We start from the raw sequence: 22,681 nt of genomic DNA on the forward strand, positions 1-22,681 counted from the left end.
GAGAATTTTCTTTTATATAAACTTGTAGAAAGAAAGATCATATCTATGGGGGGAAAAAAGAACAAACTGAAACTGAAAACAAAACACCAGGTGCTGGGATCTCTGTGTGGTCATACACTTTAGCAGGTTTCTTTAGTGTTTAGAGATTCACTAATATTTATGTCTGCATTTGAAATAAGGGAGACAATATCCTCTATAGATGTATTATATTTTGTATATAATCAGTGCTGAATATATATTTTGTTAAATTAAGGAAAACAATTCCACCCCTGCTTTACAAATGTAGATATCAAACAATAAGACATTTAAATCACTTCCAATTAAGCAATTTGCCTTGTAAGTAATAAGACTGGACTCTTCGATTGCTTTGTGAATTATTTTAATCATCAATTTAAAATAGAAGTAAAGTTAAGATATAAAGAATTACAGTGCATGTTAGTTGGGCAGGAAAGACAAACATTGAGGAGGTAGCAGGGGAAGGAGTTAATAGCAAAAAGACAAAGTTATTGTCAAGGGGCCAGTTATACCATGAGTTGAATTTTGTCAACCTGAGAACTACAGGTCACATGATTTAAACGTGGGGCAGGTGTTGGGCTGGACGCTTCACTTCTGTAGTAAGGAACTTTCAACCAGTGTTGGATCAGGACAGGAGTGGGTGGCATTGATGTAAATCTACTGATGTCTGTATGTGCTTAGTAAAGCTTAGGGTCTCACATGTAATTAAAACCAAATGAAACTCAGCAAAAGCTACAGAAGCAAAGTAAGGTAGACGGTGTAATCCAGCAGACATTTTCTAACAGCACATTATAGTTGCAAACATATTATTTTATCTCCGTGTCACACAGACAACTAGCTTTGCAGAACTGTTGAACCCACTGGCGGCTGCATCCAAAACTACGTTTTTGTATCTTACAGTTATTGTATTCATCATAGTAGAGGCAGGGGTTAGCTGGAAGGACAAAGCATGTTTACACCGTATTATCTCAAACATTCACCATCACTGAAGAAACAGATAAACTTCTCAAACACATAAATGAAATTATCCACACCCCGCATGTCCAAGGCCTCTGGAAATCACCAATCTTTTCTCTGTATCTGTGTGTTTGGTTTTTTAGATTCCACATGTAAGTGAGATCATATGGTATTTGTCTTTCTATATCTGACTTATTCACTTAGAATATGCCTTCAAGATCCATCCCTGTTGCTGTAAATGATAAGACTTCCATTTGTTTTATAGTTGAACAGTATACATAGTGTATACATGCACACACACACACCCACACAGATACACAGTATACTATACATAGTATATACTACACTATATACAGAGAATATATATATACATACATACACATACATATATACATATGTACACATATATACATATATATGTATATATATGTACACATATATACAGATATATGTGTATATATATATGTATATATACACACACACCATATTTTCTCTATCCATTCATCTGTCAATGGACACTTAGGTTGTTTCCATGCCTTAGCTATTATAGGTAATGCTTCAAAGAACATAGAGGTGTAAATATCTTCTTGAGTTAATGTTTTTGGTTTCTTTTAAATAAATATCCAGAAGTAGAATTGCTAGATCATATGTTAATTATACTTTTTAATATTTTGAGGAGCCTCCATACCATTTGCCATAGTGACTACACCCATTTACATTCCCTTTAACTTCACAGAACGGTTTGTTATTTGCCACACCCTTGCCAACATTTATTATCTCTTGTCTTTTTTATGAGAGCCATTCTAACAGGTATGCATTATATCCCTGCATTTCCCTGGGGAAATGATGTGATGTTAAATACTTTTTCATGGACATGTTGGCCATATGGACATCTTTGGAAAAATGTCAATTTAGTTCCTCTGCCAATGTTTTAATTGGATTTTTTAATTTAGCTTTCTAATTTCTTTATATATTTTGGAGATTAACTTCTTATCAGACATATGATTTGAAAGTTTTTCCCCCATTCAATAGGTTGTCTTTTCATTTTGTTAATGCATTTCCTTGTTTTGCAGAAGCTTTTTAGTTTGATTCAGTCCCACTTGTTTATTTTTGCTTTTGTTATTTTTGCTTTCAGTGTCAAATCCGAACAATCATTACCAAGATTGATGTTGAGGAGTTTGCCCCCATGTTTTCTTCTAGGAGTTTTATGGTTTCAGGTTTAATGTTCAAATCTTTAATCCATTTTGAGTTGATTTTTGGGTTCAGTGTAAAATATGGGTCCTGTTCCATTCTTTTGCCTATGACTGCCTAGTTTTCCCAACACCATTTATTGAAGAGACTGTCTGTTCCCTTTGCATGTATTTGGCTTCTTTGTTGTAAATTAATCAACCATGTATGAGTTGGATTATTCCTGGGCTCTCCATTCTGTTGCATTGATCTATGTGTCAGTTTTTATACTAATACCATGCTGTTTTGATTACTATATGTAGCTTTGTAATATAGTTTGAAACCAGGGAATTTGATACCATAGCTTTATTCTTTTGTCTCAAGATTGCTTTGGCTAGTTGGAGTCTTTTGTGGTTTCATGTAAGTTTTAGGATTATTTGTTCTAATTCTATGAAAAATACCATTGAAGGGGCACCTGGGTGGCTCAGTCAGTTAAGCAACCCATGTTGGCTCAGGTCATGATATCACAATTCGTGGGTTTGAGCCCCACATTCAGCTCTGTGCTGACAGTGTTGAGGACCCTGCCTGGGATTCTCTCTCTCTCCCTCTCTCTCTGCCCCACCCCTATGCACACTCTCTCTCTCTCTGTTTCTCCCTCATTCTCTCTCTCTCTCAAAATAAATAAATAAATTAAAAAAAATACCATTGGGATTTTGATAAGAATTGCACTGAATCTATAGGTAGCTTTGGGTCGTATGGAAATTTTAAAAATATATTAATTCTTCTAATCCATGAACATGGAATATATTTATTTATTTGTACCTTTTTCAGTATATTTCATCAATGTCTTAAAATTTTTGAAATATAGATCTTTCATCTCCTTGATTAAATTTATTCTTAGGTGTTTTTTTTCTTTTTGATGCAATTGTTTTTTTTTAAATTTCTTTTTCTGATAGTTTGTTGGTAGTGTACTTAAAATAATGGATTTTGTATATTGATTTTGTATTCTGCAATTTTAATGAATTCACTTATTAATTTCAACAGTTTTCTGGTGGAGTCTTTCTGATTTTCTATACATACTGTCATGTCATCAAATAGAGACTGTTTAACTTCTGCTTTCTGATTTTAATTATTTGTATTTCTTTTCTTGCCAAATTACTCTGATTAGGACTTCCAGTACTATGTTGAGTTAAAGTGGTAAGAGTATTCATTCTTCTCTTATTCATGGTCTTAGAGGAAAAACTTTTCACCACTGAATATAATACTTTTTGTGGGCTTGTCATATCTGGCCTTTATAATGTCGAGGTAAGTTCCCTGTATACCCAGTTTGAGATTTTTTTTATCATGAAAGAATGTCAAATTTTGTCAAATGCTTTTTTTGCATCTATTGAGATGGCTATATGATTTTTATTTTTAATTTTTTGGTGTGGTATATCACATTGTCTGATTTGTGGATGGTGAGCCATTCTTGTATCCATAGAATAAACTCCACTTGATTGTGGTGTATGGTATTTTCAGTGTATTGTTGCAATTGTTTTGCTAAAGTTTGTTGCTCTTTTTGCATCTATGTTCATCAGATATATTGGACTGTAATTTTTTTTTTTTTTTACTGCAGTGTTCTCACCTGATATTAGTATCATGGTAATGGTAGCCTCATAAAATGAGTTTGGAAGAGTTTTAGAAGTATTGGTATTAGTTATTTAAATGTTTGGTAGAATTCACTGGTAAAGACATCTGGTCTCTAGCTTTTCTAAGTTGGGAGGTTTTTTATTATTGATTCAATCTACTTCCTAGTACTTTGTTCACAGTTTCTACTTATTCATAGAACATAATTATATTCACAGAATATAATTATTCTGTCATTCAGTCTTGGTGGGGTCATGTTTATTTATTCATAATTTAGTCTTTGTAAGTTGTATGTTTCTAGGAATTTATCCATTTCTTCAAATTAGTTGTTTAATTTGTTGCCATACAGTTGTGCATAGCATTCTTATGTTCTTTTTGGTTTGTGTGGTATATGTCTCTTCTTTATAATGTCTCTAATTTATAATGTCTCTTCTTTAATTTATAATGTCTCAGTTATAATGTCTCTTCTTTAATTTCTATTTTTAATTATTTGAGTCCTCTATTTTCTTCTTTTCCTTCCTCCTCCTCCCCCTCCTCCTCCTCCTCCCCTCCCTCCCTCCCTCCCTCCCTCCTCCTTCTTCTTCTTCTTCTTCTTCTTCTTCTTCTTCTTCTGTGTGACTAAAGCTAAAGATTTTTCTGGGTTATCTTTAACAAAACAGCTCTTTCATTGATCTTTTCCATTGTCTTTTTAGTCTCTATTTTGTTTATTACTACTCTGATTTTTGTTATTTTCTTCCTTCTGCTAACTTTGAGCTTAGTTTGTTCTTTCTGTAATTGAGGAATAAAGTAAAGTTGTTTTGAGCTCTTTTTTAGCTGTTGTTAATAGAGGTATTTATTGTTATGAATTTCCCTCTTAGAACTAACTACTTTTACTACTGTTATATACACTATGTTAATTTATATAACTTCCCTATTTTATAAGCATGAATTTTGCTTTTATAAAATTTATTTGAATTACACTAAGTTGATTATACCTACATATCCAGGTCTTTATATTTTTAGGTTTGTTTTCATTCCAGGGTGGCCCAATTTTAGATATCTATCTTTCTTCAATATTTCATATCTTCTCATGCGTCTGTAGGTGATCAAAGGGTTTAAGATATGCATCTTCTATGTCATAGATTTAACCTTCTTAAGTAATACTTTCTCTTTCCTACTCTCATTTTACTTCTCTGACATTTTTTTTTCCACTATAGACATTGCTTTTATATTTTGGATTAAGAAAATGTACCCCATTCACCAAACATAGATAATTAGTAGATATTTTCTTTCTCAAACAACATTTCTTTCCAGAAATGTGGTGTAAAAAGTGAAGTTGAAAGTGAGACAAAAGGAAGAAAAAGAAAGAATAAAGGAAAACGAGAACGAGAATATCTATCTATCTATCTATCTATCATCTATCTATCAAGAGAGAGAGAATTTGAGAGAGATAAAAAGAATCCATTTTGCTTGCTTTAAAAGTAAATAGGGGCACCTATGTGGCTCAGTTGGTTAAGCGTCTGACTCTTGGTTTCTGCTCAGGTTATGATCTCATGGTTTATGAGTTTTAGCCCTATGTCAGGCTCTGTGCTGACAGTGCGGAGCCTGATTGGGATTCTCTCTCTCACCTTCTCTCTGTCCCTCCCCTGCTCACACACTCTCTCTTTCTCTCAAAATAAATAAATTAACTTTAAAAAAATTAATAAAAGTAAACAGAATGACTTTGTCAGGTGTAGGAAAATAAGTCTTCTGGCTTTCCAAGTCTGAAGTTAAAAGATTTTTTTTTCTGGGTTAGTTATTTCTCTATGAACTTATTGAAAATTTTCTTATCAACATTATCCTCAGGGATTAAGGAATTGTTTTCAGAATGCTCTAGAAAAAGGAACTTTGCCATCTAAAGGAACTTTTGCTATCTAATTGGATGCCATTTAGTGAATACACGTTGTAAGTAAGGTTTATTTAAGAATTAAAAGGAAGTAGGGGCACCTGGGTGGCTCAGTTGGTTAAGTGGCCAACTTCGGCTCAGGTCATGATCTTGTGGTTCACAAGTTCGAGCCCTGCATTGGGTTCTGTGGTGACAGCTAGAGCCTGGAGACTGCTTCAGATTCTGTGTCTCCCTGTCTCTGCCCCTTTCCCTGTTCATGCTCCATCTCTCTCTCTCTTTCTAAAAAAATAAATAAATAAACATTAAAAATTTAAAAAAAAAAAAGAAAGAAAAGGAAGTATTGTAAGGGGACAGTGTGACTATCGTCTAATATGTTCTGATGTGTCAGTAGGAACATAGAAGAATAAAGATCACTCAGTAAGAAATTACCTGCCCTAATAAGTGGTCAGGCAGGTAGGGGAGTTATGGAGTAGCAAGAAAGCTGAGAACGCTGGTATCCTGAAAGAGTATGTCTAATTCCAAGGCTGCAATGAGAGAACCCAGAAACTTTTTTATAGAGCACAGAAAAATTTATACTTCTATTTACATCTTATCCAGGTTTCCCCTATTAGGGTCATTAACTTTAGGGTGGGAACTTGAGTTTAGGCCTAGACGTTCTAATTTCCATTCCAATAGATTTAATCAATCATCTTCTTGGTCACTCTGGGAGAGTGATCTTTGGGAATATTGATCTTTCCTGTGAGATGGTTCAGATAAAAGTTATAGAAAAGTGCAATATTGTCAAATGCTTAATTTTAAGGACACATGGCTCCTGGGTCAACAGTCTACATTAAGCAAACTGAATGTAAAACTTACTACAAAGTTTATTTTCACAGTCATTTGGACAGTCTTCACATGGATTTCCCACATTATAAGGTTCATTCCTTTTGGCAAGATCATTGCCCCTTAAAAACAGAATAAAGAAAAAATTGATGTAATAAAATTGATGTTTGAACAATGCATATAAAAGTTTACTTACGTTTTATAATAAACTTTGAAAACAGTTTTTGAAAACCACTTCTAGATAATGATTATAATATTTAAGATCGGTTTAAGATTTCTAGATTTACAATGATGAAAATTTATCTTTTTGAATGTATAAAAGGTAACTGTGGGGTCCCAAGAATGTTTTCAGACAATTTACACCTATTTGGACAGTCAAGTTCTAACAGGATTGGGGCCTATGAACAGTCAAATCTTACCAAGCAGAAGAGCTTTAGAATCACTTATAATAGGTCATTTTTCTTTATTTATACTCATAAGGACTTGGTGAATAGTCATGTAAAAGAGGATGTTAGAAAATTTTGAGTATAATTGGAGATGTTCTAACTTCATCTTGCACGATGTCGTGAAAAACTTGATACATGTTGCTGCTTGTGTAGAAACACAGGGAGCATTGTAAAAGATGAAAGTCCCTCAGTATGGCTAAATATAAAGTGACAGAGTTGGGGGAAAGAGAGTAGAGAGAGTCTCTAGTTCTAAGCTAATATGAAATTCAGAGAAGACAGTCTTACCTGCAGACATCTAAAAAAAAAACAACAAAAAACAAAACAATGTGGATGATAGCCAATTCTTAATATGCTTGGAAAATAAAACAAATGTTCAGCATTCTATTTGATAATTTCCCCCTTTGATATCTGAATTGTTAGAATTTCACTTTATTTCCTCCTACTTTTTTTTTTAACTAAGCTTTATTCCCAATGTGGTACTTGAACTCATGACCTTGAGATCAAGAGTCTCATGCTCTACCAACTGAGCCCTCTAAGCACCCCTAAATTTCACTTTATAAAAGAAAATTATTACTTAATTTATGAAGGGATTTTTGTCAGACAGTTGGGCTAATCTTTGCCATAGAAAATTATCCTACCACATCTCTGTATGTTTTACTTTTGTGTATTGTCAGAAATTCACTAGAGACCACCAGCCCCAGCAAAGATTTAGTACAATTTATGTGTTGTAGATGCAAAGAGATCTTACTGCCTTCAATAGTAATTACATAGATAAAATCATAACAAATATTAACTACTGAAATCAAGAAATGATAAGACGACAAAATAACTCATACAGAGCTATTATATGAATGTATCTATTGAATCTATACTGATATAGGAGCCCTATTTGAAGTATGAATATGGTAGCATATTACCAGATAAATAGTTTTTGCTGATTTATATTGAACATCTTTTATTTTGCAACAAAAATGAGGGATAACAGTTAAACATCATGTAAACAGATATTTGTGGTAAACTATTGGGGGAATATATCCTGTTCTGAACAGTCTCTAATTTTTCATAATTACCACTGGAGCCATACAGTGTGCCCTTGTGGGATTCTGCAATCATTATCTGAAACTGATCTTACTCTATAACCCCAGCTGATAGGGCAAAGGAGTCCACTTATTCTTCACTGAAGCAATCATATTATCTCTTGTGGGAATTGTACTCATACCATGATAACATGGAAATTTAATTTCTAAAGAAAAGACATATACTGAGAGACTAAAAAGCTAACCATGAGAACACTTCAATTTTTGTTTGTTTACTCTTGATATTCCACTATATTTCTGCCCTTGCATTCTAAATATACTCTTGAATTGCTTAAGTAAATATTGTTTCTTTGCTTATGCTAATCAATAACACATAACAAGACTACTGGTAATAGCTTTGATTTTGGACATTCTACTAATGAGATATAAATTCATTTAAAAAATGTGATATAGGGGCATCTGGGTGACTCAGTCGGTTAAGTATCTGACTCTTGATTTCAGCTTAGGTCATGATCTTATAGTTCGTGAGTTTGAACCCCCCCATCAGTCTCTGCCTGACAGTGCAGGCTTTTTGGGATTCTCTCTCTCTCCCACGACTTTGGTCCCTCCCCAACTTGTGCACATTCTCTCTCTCACTCAAAATAAATAAATAAACTTTAAAATGAATATGATATAAATAAAAATACATGTGTGATATTTTAGGTATTGGCCAAATGACATTTTATCCCTAAAGTTCTGCTTAACTGAAGTGAAATATTTGTGTTTTCTTACGTAATGTTTGAGAAACTGGATTATGTAAGGAGGATATATTTCTAACAGCTATGTGAAACAAAGCTGTATAATACATACTCATGACAATAGTGACAAACATAGAGATACTGAGTTGACATTCTTTTGGGGCATGATGAGATTCCACACCCAATGAGGTAAGAAGTGGCCCAAACTACCTGTAAAGACAAAGACATGTTTTTAATTAATAATTTGATGTTTTGCTAAATGATTAAAATACGAATATTGTTACCCATGGCTTAAAATAAACATGTTTGCTTCCAGTATTCTTTGAACATTACTTATTAGGAATTCATAGAAATAGCAAGATTTCCATGTGTCTGGACAACAAACATGCATATGCACACTTAGTGGCCATCCCTAATCCTGGCTCATTCCCTTATCAAATCTATGTGGACAATCAGTTAACATGATGAAGACTGCTTGGTGGTTATCTAAAAAATCAGGGGTGTCTGGGTGGCTCAGTCGGTTGAGCGTCTGACTTCAGCTCAGGTCATGATCTCATAGTTCGTGGGTTTGAGCCCCGCATCGAGCTCTGTGCTGACAGCTCAGAGCCTGGAGCCTGCTTCAGATTCTGTGTGTGTGTGTGTGTGTGTGTGTGTGTCTCTCTCTGCCCCTCTCCTGCTCATGCTCTGTCTCTCTCTCCCTCTCTCAAAAATAAATAAAGATTTAAAAAAAATCAAAGCATAGGAGGAAATTTACTTAATCATCAGGGAAAAGGCATAGTGTAGAGTTATGAATTGGACTTTGAAGCAAAATGACTCAAGTTCAAATTCTATCTCTACCACTTTCTGGTTGTATGGTATTTACCAATTTGATTTATATCTTGAAATTTTATTGTTTTTAAAGTGGGATATAATAATATCATTTTCTACATCATAGGTGCGTAGTGGGAATTAAACAATAAAATTTTTAAGTCTTTGGAAGAGTAAATATTATTATCTGAGTATGATGAAACTAAAGGTCTTATGATGTAAATAGTGGGTCTAGTCTACCTTTATCTGAAAGAAATAGAAGGCAGGAATTGATGTCACAAATTTGTCAGATTTTTAGCTCTCGGGGTGACCATTTTATTTTTATCCTCTGTTGATAAGGTAAATTATATGAATACATAGTCTAATGTTATAACATTCTTGGATTCCTAGCACATACCCTTTTTGTACAAGGGTATCAATCTTCAAATAAGAATTCTACTTGCTAATCTTTTATTTAGAATTTCTGCATTGTTATCTATAAGTGATTAAGTCTATGATTTTAAATAGGTAGATAGTCTTGAAAAAGCAGAACAAAGCTGGAAGTCTTATATTTGCCAATGAACAAAGCTGGAAGTCTTATATTTGCCAATATCAAACCTTACTATAAACAGTGGCACTGGCATAACAATAGACAGATAAACCTATGAACTGAAATAGACATTCCACATATAGATCTTCACATGTATGTTCTAATGATTTTCAAGAAGGGTGCCAAGACCATTCAAGGGGGACAAAAAAAGTGGGAAAAAACTAGATATCCACATACAAGCAAATGGAGAGTACCTTATACCATATAAAAAACTAACTTAAAATGGATCAAATACCTAAGTGTAAGAGTTAATATCATAAAAAACTCTTCGAAGGAAACACAAAGGAAAACCTTCATGATATTGAATTTTGCAGTGATTTCTTGAATGTGACACCAAAAGCACAGACAGAAAAGGAAAAAATAGATAAATTGGACTTTACCAAAATTAAAAATCTTTGTTCATTATAGCATACTATTATAAGAGTGAAAAGGCAGTCCATGTAATAGGAATTAATATTTGCAAATCCTATACCTGATAAAGGATAGATACCTAGAATATGTAAAGAACTCTTATAACTCAACAACAAGAAACCAAACAACCTGATTTAACCCAGCAGCTCTAATTAGAGATGGAATCTCTAAGGAATTAATTTACAAGTCATAAGTGTGGGACCATGATCCGATAGGATTTGTGTCCTTACAAGAGAAGGCACTAGAGGCACTAGAGTGCTAGCTCTGGTTCTTGTACTCTCTTTATTTCTCTCTTTCTCTCTCTCTCTCTCCACTCCGCCCCTCTCTCTGCAAGCATTAGCAGAGGAAAGGAAAGGAAACTCCATGCAAGGATATAGTGAAAAGAAGATAGGAAGAGAGCTCTCACAAACTATGCTGCAGAAGTTCACAGACTTTCAGCCTCCAGAATTATGAGAAAATAATTTCTGTTGTTTAATCCATCCAGCCTGTGATCTTTGTAATGACAGCCCAAGCAGACCAATACAGTGTGTGGATGTGAAAAACCAGAAACTTCATTGCTGCTGGGATTGTGAAATAATACAGTTATTGTGGAAGACAATATGCCAGCTCCTCAAATAATTAATTATACATAGAATTTCCATATGATCCAGCAACTCCACTTAGGGGTGCATACTCAAAAGAATTGAAAGCAGGATATGAATAAATATTTGAACTCCAATGTTCATACTAGTCTTATTCTCGACAGCCAAAATTGGAAACAACTTAAATACCCATCAGTGGACGAATAGATAAACAACCAGTGGTAAACAGATATGATGGAATATTATTCAGCCTTAAAAAGGAATAAAATTTTGACACATGCTACAACATGGATGGATGTCAAATGAGAACATAATGCTAAGTGAAATAAGGCAGACACAAAAGGACAAAATTTTTATGATTCCAGTTATATGAGGTACCTAGAGTAATCAAATCCATAGATACAGAAAGTAGAAAGGTGATTGCCAGAGTCTGGACACAGAGGAAATGGGAAGTTGTTGTTTAACAGGTGCAGAGCTTTAGTTTGGGAAGATGAAAAGTTCTGAAGATATATAGTGGTGATTGCTGCATAAGAATTTGAATACAGTTAATGCTACTGAACATTAATGCTGCATAATTTAAAAGTAACTAAAATGACAAATTTTATAAAATATATACATATATTATATATGCATATATAGATAATTATTATGTGTCATATATGTATGTATACATAATATATGTGTATATAAATAATATTATATACATACAATTTTTTACAATAAAAATAAACTAGAAAGAAGAGGATTCTCTGTATTATAAGGTACTGTTATTTTCATTCTTTACAAATATCAGAAATGTAATATATAAGTGACACTGATGTTTTATGATTTTGTTAATTTCCAGAAAATCAAATGTATAAAAACGGAGACTAAGCAGTTAAGCAGCTTCTCCAAGCCAGCTATTGAGGGAATCACACTTCCTTGTGTTCCAAATGATAGCAGGAACTCAGTGGGTCAAGTGTAAATTTGCAGGAAAAGGTAGAATGATTTTCTCAGTCACCTATGTTCCACACATGCTTATAGTCATTTAAACAATGCGTATATTTGCAAGTATGCAGGTTACCTGAGTATAATGCTCAATTGTTATGCCATTATCCATTGACGTCCATTCCCCATACTTGAAATATTTAGATTCGTTGTACCAGATTTCAATTACATTTGACCATGAGATAGCATAAGATGTCAAATGCATATTTTCTCCACAAAAAGTATCTGAAAGGAGAAAAAAGTCTGTGTCATACTCTATGAAACCTGGAAATATAAGGAAACTTTCCTCACTTCCATTTTATGAATGTTTCTCTTATCATCTAAGCAATCTCTTATAAAAAGAAAGCTGACTCAGCTGTATCTCTGCTGGCAATCATCTTTCCCACTGATGAGTGAATTTGTGGTACTTAGGTTTGGTGAGAAGTCGACAGTAGGAGATGATGTGCAAGCTTGGAAATCAGCTCGACATTTCAGTCTCCAAGCTGATGGAGAAGGGTGAAACCAATCCAAGCAGCCTGTGGGTTGTAACAGGGCCTGTGACTTACAAACAGCTACCCACAGGTATTCATTATGCAAGGACCATGAAATAAACATTTGCTCATTTAGCCATCCACTGGTGATGTGGGTTCTTGACCAAACATGGTATTCAGGAATTATCTACCTTTCTCTGAGACTCATATTGCTAATTCACAGGTCAACAATATTGGGCAAAGATGCCCAATAACCTGTAAATATGGAAGTTTCATTAGTATCTTTGAAATATTTTGTAACAAGCAAGTATCTCAAAAATGTTAATAATGTCTACTTGTGTAGGAAGTATTAATGGCTTTTCTGGAAACAAGCAATGATCCACCTAACATTTATGTCATGAGATGGACTCATTTTTGAGCACCTAAATTTGTTCACATGTACAGCCCAGTAGACTTGAATATAACTCACCTATCATCTGTATTAGTATTTCAAAGCCAAAGATATCCCTAATGCATTGTTGTGTGTAGCTGAAATAACTACATAGAATAGACAACTTCCAGCTATCCAGCTCTCCATCCAGTTATCACTGTATTACTCAACTATTCTATAATGTTGAGAGTTTTGATTCTTGTTTCTGATGATCAGAATCTGGAATTTGAAATTCTGAAATATCCAAGTTTAAAAATTGATAATAATAAAAGTGTAGTGGGCCACAATCTACTGCCATTTATGGGGCCCATATAATATACCAAAAGACTTAACTTACCCTTGCCAGGTTATTTAACAATCACCGATGGCTTCTGAGTACCAAGGTGAGTCATGTAGACATATACCTACTTGTAATTCGCCTCCTAGGGGCGCTGCTCTCTCTTAATTCGCACTGTGTTGACAACATTCTGGCATTTTGTGCAGCTTCCTCACTCCAGTCCTACAGTGGAAGAGTAAAGTATAAGTGCTTGGTCTTATTGCTATTTCCATGATAATATTTTAGTTTATTGTTTCTAAAAAGCCAAGGTTAGCAATATCTTCAATTGTATAAGCTAACAATTTAAATAATATTATTAAATGTTCTGGTTAGAAGAGGAAGATGAAACTTTCAACTTACTACTTTAGCCCTTGAATTTACAAAATCAAAATTTGGTAGTAATGCTTAGATGTAGCATTTCTCTCTCAGAAGTATGAAAAAGTTTAAGTAAATGCTTTCTGCAAAACAGATCAGGGTTAGAACTCCATTCTGTTTTTTTTTTTTTAAGTTTATTTATTTTTGAGAGAGAGAGAGAGAGAGAATGCAAGAAGGGGAGGGTCAGGGAGAGAGAGGGAGACACAGAATCTGAAGCAGGCTCTATGCTGACAGCTCAGAACCTGACATGGGGCTCGAACCCATGAACTGTGAAATCATAACCTGAGCTGAAGTTGGACAAATAACTGACTGAGCCACCCAGGCGCCCCTCCATTCTGTTATTTGATAGTAGTTTTATCTCTGAAACATTATTTAATCTCTTTGAATATGTTTCTTCCTCTATAAAATGTGACCCTCAATGCCTAATAGCTTGTTCTAAAGTTTTAATGTAATAATTCATGCAATACAATTATGATATGACAAATCTTATACTATGTGCTCGGTAAATAAATGATGGCTATGTACAGTGTCACACATCTCCATTTAAAATGACAAATGATAATAAAAAATAGTAGCTAATACTACATGCCAGGATCTGTTACCAATTCTGTATGTATATTCCCTTCTTTTGGCTCACAGAATCTCCACAAGAGAAGTACTATTATTATCCCCATTTGCAAATGGGGAAAATGAGGCACAGAGATGTTGCATAATTTCTCAGGATGACACAACCAATAAGGAACCAAAAAAGAAGTAGGATCCAGCTTATTATATCTTCAGAGTGTATGCTCTTAACTCTTAATGTGTGTCAACTGTGCTGAGTTGACGAATTTTGTCAGGTGTATCTCCAAGTAAGTTGAAAGGCAGGAAGTCTGTATCACCAGTTACGGGACCCTGTGGCAAAATTCTCCCTAATACTCTAATCCTCACATGGTGTACATCCACTTAAAAGACTGTATCAATATCTTCATGCAACACATTATCAAGAAAAGTTGTAGACCTTGTTTTGTAATATAGACTGAGACATAAGTCATTCACTTACTCTTCAGAATAAATTTTGTATGACACCTAACTGTAGGCCTTGATTGTTTCATGCAACAAAAGTTGTATTTTACTGGTGGATACATTTTAACTGAGGGAGTAGAGATGACACAACACATCCTATTAAGTCCCAGGATCTCCTGGCAGTGGGAATATCATCATTGCATGCACTAGTAATCTTGCCTACTATGACCAGGTTACCAAGTGATTAGGACTAGAAACCATCCGGATAATTTACAACTAGTTGTTTGTTGTGCATGTTGTGATGCACTAGCAGGTTGCTTTCTAAACAGAAGCACTTATTTCCTTGCAAGGTGGGAGTCCCGCCCACTCACAGCTCTCTTGTCTGTCCTTTCTAAAAATTGTCCTCATCCAGGAGCAAAATAACTTCCTGGAGGTAGTTTGTGCCCAACAACTGGTAGATGTGGGAATTGTAAATGACAGGCCACCTCCCTCCAACTTAGGACAATTCAGAAGGGCCGTCCTAGCTGTACAGCTTCCTGAAAAATTAGCTGAAACCTCTGTCATGACAATGTCAAAACCCAGCTTTTCTATATGCCCAATGCTGCTTCTCTCTCTACCTCCACAGGTAGGTGTCATTCTGGAGATTGTTCTCCAATAAACATCCTGTGTGCTAATCTCCGTCTGAGTATGCTTATCTTGTATAACTATCTGAAACATTCATTACATACTATCTGTGGTTCAGACCTCTTTGCAGAATCTCTCTAGAATATTACCTCTGATTAATGGTGGTAAGATACTCCTTTTGGAGGGGGGACTCCTGGGTGGCTCAGTTGGTCAACTATCTGATTCTGGATTTTGGCTGAGGTCATGATCTCACAGTTCATGGGTTCAAGCCATTTGTCGGGCTGACAGCACGGAACCTGCTTGGAATTTTCTCTCTTCCTCTCCCTCTGCCTCTCTCCTGTTCATACTCTCTCTCTCAAAATAAATAAACTTGAAAAAAAAAGATACTCTTTTTTGGGTGATGTATCCATGATTAAAAACACAAGTGAGTATTTATGGTTATTGCACCAAAGCTATGAATTCTGTCCTTAATACCTGATTCCATTTAATCAGCTTCTAACCTTATGTATGAAAACTTTTCTTTTTGGAAAACCTCCACCTGGCAGTTATGACCAGCTCTTCAGCCCTGCTGTAACTCTATCAATTCCTTTCTTTCCATGTCCTATGTATTGTTTATGGGAACAATTCAACTCCCATATTTCCTTTAAAATATGATTCAGTTTGGGGCACCTGGGTGGCTCAGTCCATTAAGTGTCCAACTCTAGATTTTGGCTCAGGTCATGATCTCGAATCTCATGAGTTCAAGCGCTGCATTGGGCTCTGTGCTGGCAGTATGGAGTCTGCTTGGGATTCTCTTTCTCTGTCTGCCCCTCCCCATCTCTCTCTCTCTTCTTTCGAAGTAAATAAGTAAACTTTAAAAAAATAAAACAAAATATGATTCAGTTTTACTGGTGCGCTTAATTTATTGTCTTGATCTTTCATACCTTTATTCTTTAGCACTTGAATATACTTATTCTTACATTGTGTTCTATTTCCTTTGTAGTTACCTTTAATTCATAATAAAAAAGTCTCTGAAATCAGAAGTTATATTTTCCATTTACTCTAAAATTTTTCTTTAGTACCTCCTAACTGTGTTTGCTTTCCTGGAAACCAAGAAGTTTGAACGCTGTTTGTCCTAAGGGAGGCAAATAGTTAAGAGCAGGTGCCTGGAGTTGGACCATTTGCATCTGAATCCTGACTTATCCAGTACTTATTACTTTGGATGTTAGCTAATTTCTCTGAGGTTCAGATCCATCATCTGCAAAATGGAGATGATAGTATAATCTACATCACAGAATTATTGATTTAAATGAATTAATGTAGGGGTGCATGGTGGCTCAGTTAAGTGTCTGACTCTTGATTTTGGCTCAGGTTGTGATCTCATGGTTTGTGAGATTGAGCCCCATGTGTGGCTCAGTGCTGACAGGTGGAGCCTGCCTGGGATTCTCTCTCTCCCTCTCTCCCTCTCTCAAAATAAATAAACTTAAAATAAATAAATACATAAATAAATAAATAAATGAGTTAATGTAATAAGGTTCTAAAAGAGTGCCTGTCAACAGTGAGCACAATATATATACATGTCAGTTACATCACTCACAATGCAAGACTGACTATGATAGCTGCTGATTTTTATTGTTTTGTTTGAATAACACTTTTGATTCTAAGATGACCAAGAGATAAATTTCAAAATAATTTTTTTATTCACTTACTTTCCACCCTTTGTCATTTCCATGAGAAAGCTGTCCTTTAGAATCACCCTCCAGAGCCTGCACTATTTCTAACTCTTGTACCTTACGTCCATCCAGGGTTAAAGGAATTAGGATAAAGTTGCCCAGAAACCTGAGGGATGCCTCTGGGAGATAATGAATACAAGGCTAATCACCTGGTACATCTGAGCCTGCCCTAAATTTGTTTGTTTTATAGCATTTAATCTGCTCACACAGCAGGTTTATAGTGGAAAGACCATTTATCTTATCTTTTAAGGCGCAAGGGACTGGGAACTAGATTTGTCAATATTTGTTTATCTGGCAGCACCCCTGACTTAGAATCTGGACATCTTGCTTCTCAGGTGAGTGTCTAGCCTCTGGGCTGCTCCCCAATGAAGACAGTTATGAGACGCCTCTCTCACTTAAAGCTCACTATGCTGACAATGCTGGCTGGCAGCATGAGCTTCACCTGGGAGCTTGGAGTGGTCTCTACCCCAGACTTCCCCAAATCGGGATCTCAGACAGTGGGGCCCAGGAATCTGTGCTTTACCAGGTTCTTCAAGTAATTCTTAGCACACTCAAGTTTATAAAGCACTGTCCCAGGGTATATTATGAATGGAGTTAGACTGTCTGAGTTGGAATTGTTGCTCTGTCATTTAATAACTGTGATTTTGGGAGAGGGCATCCAGGTAGCTCAGTTGGTTAAGCATCTGACTCTCGATCTTGGCTCAGATCATGATCTCATGGTTTGTGAGTTTGAGCCCCACATCAGACTCCATGCTGACAGTGTGGAGCCTGATTGGGATTCTATCTCCCTTCTCTCTCTGCCCTGCTCTGCTCACACATGCTCTCTCTCTCTCTCTCTCTCTCTCTCTCTCTCTCAAAATAAGTAAATAAACTTTAAAACCAACCAAACAAAAAATCACTGGTTTGGGGAAAGTTACATACCTTCTCCATGCCTCTGTTTCTTTTGCTGCTCGGTCAAAGTTTTCTTTGGGAAGACCAAACTTTTAGTAGATTGCAAGTGAATAGAACTTAAGTAAAAGCTCAGTTAACACTATTACTACTACTGACATCATCGTCGCTGCTATTTAATTAATCTTACCATCTTCAGCATGTTGCTGGCTGATGGAATTACCCCTCTCCTGAGGCTGTTATGTACAGTAACGATTTCTTCTTGGACAGTTGCCAATTCAGTGAGGAGTGTGTTGTATGGAACTGGAGCTGGTTTTGCCTGTTACCAGAAAGCTATTAATTAGTGTCGCTTCTTCCATGTGCAATTCGTCTTGTATAATAAATCACTGGCAGACCTATAGCGGTATGAATTTGTGGTTTATATTGAATAAATCACGATCTACAGCATTTTAAAATTTACGATAGCTCAGGAGATTAGTATCCATTTCTCCTGTGCTATTTCTGTGGGTTTCTGAATGTCATGTGACATTTTATAAGTCTATAGCATAATGCACTGAATGCTCTGTGATTCTTTTTTCCCCCAAGTTTATGATTGGTACTTTGGGCCATGTAAAAGCACTTTTTATCAGGCAATATGAATCACAGTGGAAGATATCTTGATTCCCTTCCTTGGCTCCTTCCCCACTCCATTTACTGTAAGTGTTTTCCTTGTTTCCCAAATAAACCACTTGCACTTGAATACAATGTTAAGGATGTGTCTAATCTAAGAGTTTCATTATTGAATACAAAGCCCCTGCTATCTCCAATTCAGAGTCTATATTTTTATCTAATGCAAATGAAAAAAGCATTAATGTTTACATCTGTATGTGTACATATAAAGTAGAATGCAAATCAGCTACAATCTAGAATTCCTGACTGTTCTTTTAAGCTGTTTACCTTTTATCCTTCAACTAACAAGAAAACTAAATGACCTTAATATTTTGTGTTAGCATTTGGGGAACCTGGGTGGCTTAGTCCGTTAAGCATCTGGCTCTTGATTGAAGCTCGGGTCATGATCCTCTCACAGTTTGTGGAATCGAGGATTACGTCTGGCTCTGTGCTGACAGCATGGAGCCTGTTTGGGATCCTCTCTCTCCCTCTCTCTGCCCCTACCCCACTCACACACCGTCTCTCTCAAAATAAATTAATAAACATGTTTTAAAAATTAAAAAAAAATATTTTAGGTTAGCATTAATTGCTATGAAAAGCAGCTTCATTCGTGTGTATGTTATGTATCACATTTACTCATGCCTTTTACCAAAAAAAAGTGGCAAAACCTAGGTAGTATAATTTGAGTAGTATCTATTTATTGCTCAGCTACCACAGGGCTATAAGCAGAGTCTCTGAATGGATGAGATCCAACACCATACCTTATTCAAATAGAGTAGTTATTGTCATTTACTTTATGCCAACATAAAATGGTATGGGGGAAAGGCAAAAATATGAAATCCGGAGGACCCCTCTAGAGACTGTCCCCTGTGAACATCATTTTCAAAAACACATTCATGTGATGCTATTTTCCTTTATACTCCAGGTAGCTCTAGTCTAGACTACAGGAAAGGTGGGGAACCCACTAGAATCCCTTTACCATTTCCAAGATATAACTTCCCTTGCTCCTCTGAACTCTGCTCCACTGAAACTCATGACATATTGCTCTACCCTCTCATCACTGGCCGTTTACTCTCCTATGACAGTTTCCCTATTACTTCCTCTCATTCACAGAAATTGGGTCTCCTGAAACAAATTCATCCTGTCCACCCATTTCTTCAGTCAACTCAGGGACTGCCGCATTCACATGGATGACTCCAGCCACCTGATATCACAGGCCCCTTGAATTCTCCCTCTCTTAGATGGTTCCTCCAAGTGTCTTTAGTCTCCACCATGATGATCACAGTCTATATCTCATAATCACTGCCAAGTGCCATACCTCCCAAATCCCCTGGGCAAACTTTTCCCTGCCTCATCAGTTCCTGCTCTTCCAAGTTGCCAAGGTCAATCACTCTTTTCAACATACTCTAGCATTCTAGCTCATTCTTCATTTTCTCCATGTTCCCGCTCTTGAATTTTCTTTCTTTTCTATTCATGTACTCTTATTTCAACAACTCTTTTGCTAAAATATCGAATCTTTTCCCTGCCCATCATTATTTAGGAACACCCCCACTTTGGTTGGGACCAAAAATTTCTTTGCCTGCATGGAGTCAGATGAGCATTGTCAGAAAAATATCCCACAAAATGACAGATATTGGTGTCATCCCAAATCAGGATTTCTAATCTCAAATTGCTCGTTAATTTTTCTCATCAATTCTATTAATTTACCTTGTTAACTCACTTTGTCTTTTTCCACAATGTTATTGTAGAACTTGTGCCCTCTACCTCAGTAACATTTACTTCTCTCAGCAGATTGTGATATGTCCTAGTTTCCTCAGTAAAGAGACAATATCTGATGATAGCTGTTTTAGGTTCTCTTGGCCAGTCTACCAATCTACCTATATCTGTTCTCATTCTTTCCCCCTTACCTTTTGTGGTACTACTGAACAGGTCATACTTTGTTGTTGTTGTTGTTTGTTGTTGTTGTTTTTAAACTATTTTATTGAGGTATAATTGACAGTGAAAGCTATACACGTTTAATGTATACAATTCAAGGAGTTTGGGTAAGTATACACTTGTGAAACCATCAAGACCATAAACAAAAACAAAAGACCATACATAACAATCACCTCTCAAAGTTTCCCCCTGCCCCCTTTATTATAACTATTGTTATTATTTTGTGTATATTGTAAAAACATGTAACTTAAGACTTACCCTCCTGGCAAATTTAAAACTGGATATCCACATGCAAAAGAATGAAATTAGATCCTTATACCATACATAAAAATCAACTCAAAATTGATTAAAGACTTAAATGTAAGACCTGAAATCAGAAAACTCCTAGAAGAAAACACAAGTATAAAGTTCCTTGACATTTGTCTTGGCAAGCACAGACAATAAAAGTAAAAATAAACAAGTGGGACTATATCAAACTAAAAAGCTTCTGCACAGCAAGAATTGTTTCCTTAACAATCAACAAAATGAAAAGACAATTTAATGAATGGGAGAAAATATTTTAAGCTATATACCTGATAAGGGATTAATATCCAAAATATATAAAAACTCATATAACCCAATAGCAAAAACAAAACAAATAACCTGATTAAAAAAATACACAAAGGACCTAAACAGACATTTTTCCAAAAAAGACATATAAATGGTCTACGGGGTATATGAAAATGTACTTAACCTCATTGATCATCAGGGAAATAAAGGTGAAAACCACAATAAGATATCACCTCAGCTATTAGGTGAACTATTGTTAAAAAAAAAAGACTTCAAATGTTGCAAGGATGTGGAGAAAATGGAATCCTGATACACTGTTGGTGGAAATGTAAAATGGTAGAGCCATTATGGAAAATAGTATAACAGTTCCTCAAAAAATGAAAAAAAGTCATTCTTTCAAAAGCTATTTGTCCCCAGTGTTATTTACTCCATTCTCTTCCACATTTTCTCAAATTTCACATTACTCATTATCTTTCCAGTATATCTTCTACCATTCTTTTGTCTTGGTCCTTCCCACTGGCATTTACTCATGATCATGTTGCTGGTAACTTAAACAAACAAAACTTTGCATTTATTCCACTTCCCCACTCAATCACTGTACTTTCCACTTTCCTTCCCTATCGCAATTTCTGAAAATGTTGCCCATACTGGCTGTCTGTAATTTCCCACCCTCCAGTAATATAGTCTGCATTCACCCTTCCCCCACTTATTCCAGTAAGACAAAAGTTCTATAGTAGGAGTAATATACCCCGTCTCAAGCCCCTCTTCCTTTCCCTGGAATTAAACAATGTCTGGAGAAATTTCTGGTTGTCATGACTGGGTTGGGGCGAGTACTCTGCCATTTTGTAGATACAAGTCAGTGATTTTGCTAAACATCCTGAAAGTTTCAGGACAGACTCCCCTGACAAAAAATTATTCCATACAAAATGCCAGTAGTTCTGAAGTTGAGATATTTTGTTTTGAAACAGCTCCTATTAAGGTCACCAACAAGCTTAATTTGTAAGTTCAATATTCTTGTAATGTCTTCATTCTACTCGATCTATTGGCTGCTAACTCCTCTGACTAAGCTCTCAGTGTAGAAATAGTCTTTCTCTCCATGTAAGGGACAACACATTCTCTTCATTTTTTCTCCTACCTCTCGGATTTCTCTTTCCTCACCTGGACTGACTATGGCTATAGCCTGACCTCCTACTGGCCTCCCAGCCTTCAAATACATACCAACCCCCCCTACACTCTCCTTCCAACCCCTCTATCCAGTCTTCCACAATCTATTCTGCAGGAATCTACCAGAGTAAATCTTTCACAACACTGACACAATGGGTCTCTTTCCTGTTAAGTCTTTCAACAATTTCTTAGAAAGAAAAACTAAATCTTTTATAAGGTCTATGAAGATCTTGCTGACTTCTCAGCCTCTACTTAAGACATGCTCCCCTACTTTTATCTGCTTTTGTCTCAGTGATTTTCTTTTAATTATTGTAATGTGCCAGCTTCTGTTCTGCCTCAGAGTATTAGTCCAAGCCTGTCGCTTTGTTAGTATCCTCTTTTGGCTTGCTCTACTAGGTGATGACAATTAACCCTTCAGATCTCAGGTCTACCACCGCCTCATTCCAAGAGAAGTCTCTAATTACCTCAGACAAGATCAGATCTCCTTATTACCTGATCACGATTTCCTGTACTTTTCCT

General features: G+C 35.7%; 1 protein-coding gene across 1 annotated transcript; it reads right to left on the minus strand.

The window, feature by feature from the left end:
• Window positions 1–362: 362 nt before the first annotated feature.
• On the minus strand, window positions 363–22,214 carry CRISP1 (cysteine rich secretory protein 1). The gene is made up of 7 exons (XM_058736149.1): window positions 22,134–22,214; window positions 18,057–18,185; window positions 13,355–13,445; window positions 12,123–12,271; window positions 8,784–8,881; window positions 6,485–6,573; window positions 363–949 (listed from the first exon to the last, which is right to left on the minus strand). Exons 1-7 carry the CDS (start codon window positions 22,212–22,214, stop codon window positions 822–824), a joined length of 765 nt encoding a protein of 254 aa, XP_058592132.1. The 3' UTR covers window positions 363–821.
• Between the last annotated feature and the right edge of the window lie 467 nt (window positions 22,215–22,681).

The sequence above is a fragment of the Neofelis nebulosa genome, chromosome 6 (assembly GCF_028018385.1).
Source record: "Neofelis nebulosa isolate mNeoNeb1 chromosome 6, mNeoNeb1.pri, whole genome shotgun sequence".
Lineage (NCBI taxonomy): Eukaryota > Metazoa > Chordata > Mammalia > Carnivora > Felidae > Neofelis > Neofelis nebulosa.

Bases quoted from the DNA above. Each gene is read 5' to 3' on its own strand.
- CRISP1 (XM_058736149.1), bottom strand. From the start codon at position 22,214: ATGTATTTGAAGGCTGGGAGGCCAGTAGGAGGTCAGGCTATAGCCATA. The intron at 13,446-18,056 runs GTAAGATTAATT...CTTCCACTGTAG, and splicing joins CCAGCAACATGCTGAAGATG to GACTGGAGTGAGGAAGCTGC. The intron at 8,882-12,122 runs GTAACCTGCATA...TTGTCTTTACAG, and splicing joins CAATTGAGCATTATACTCAG to GTAGTTTGGGCCACTTCTTA.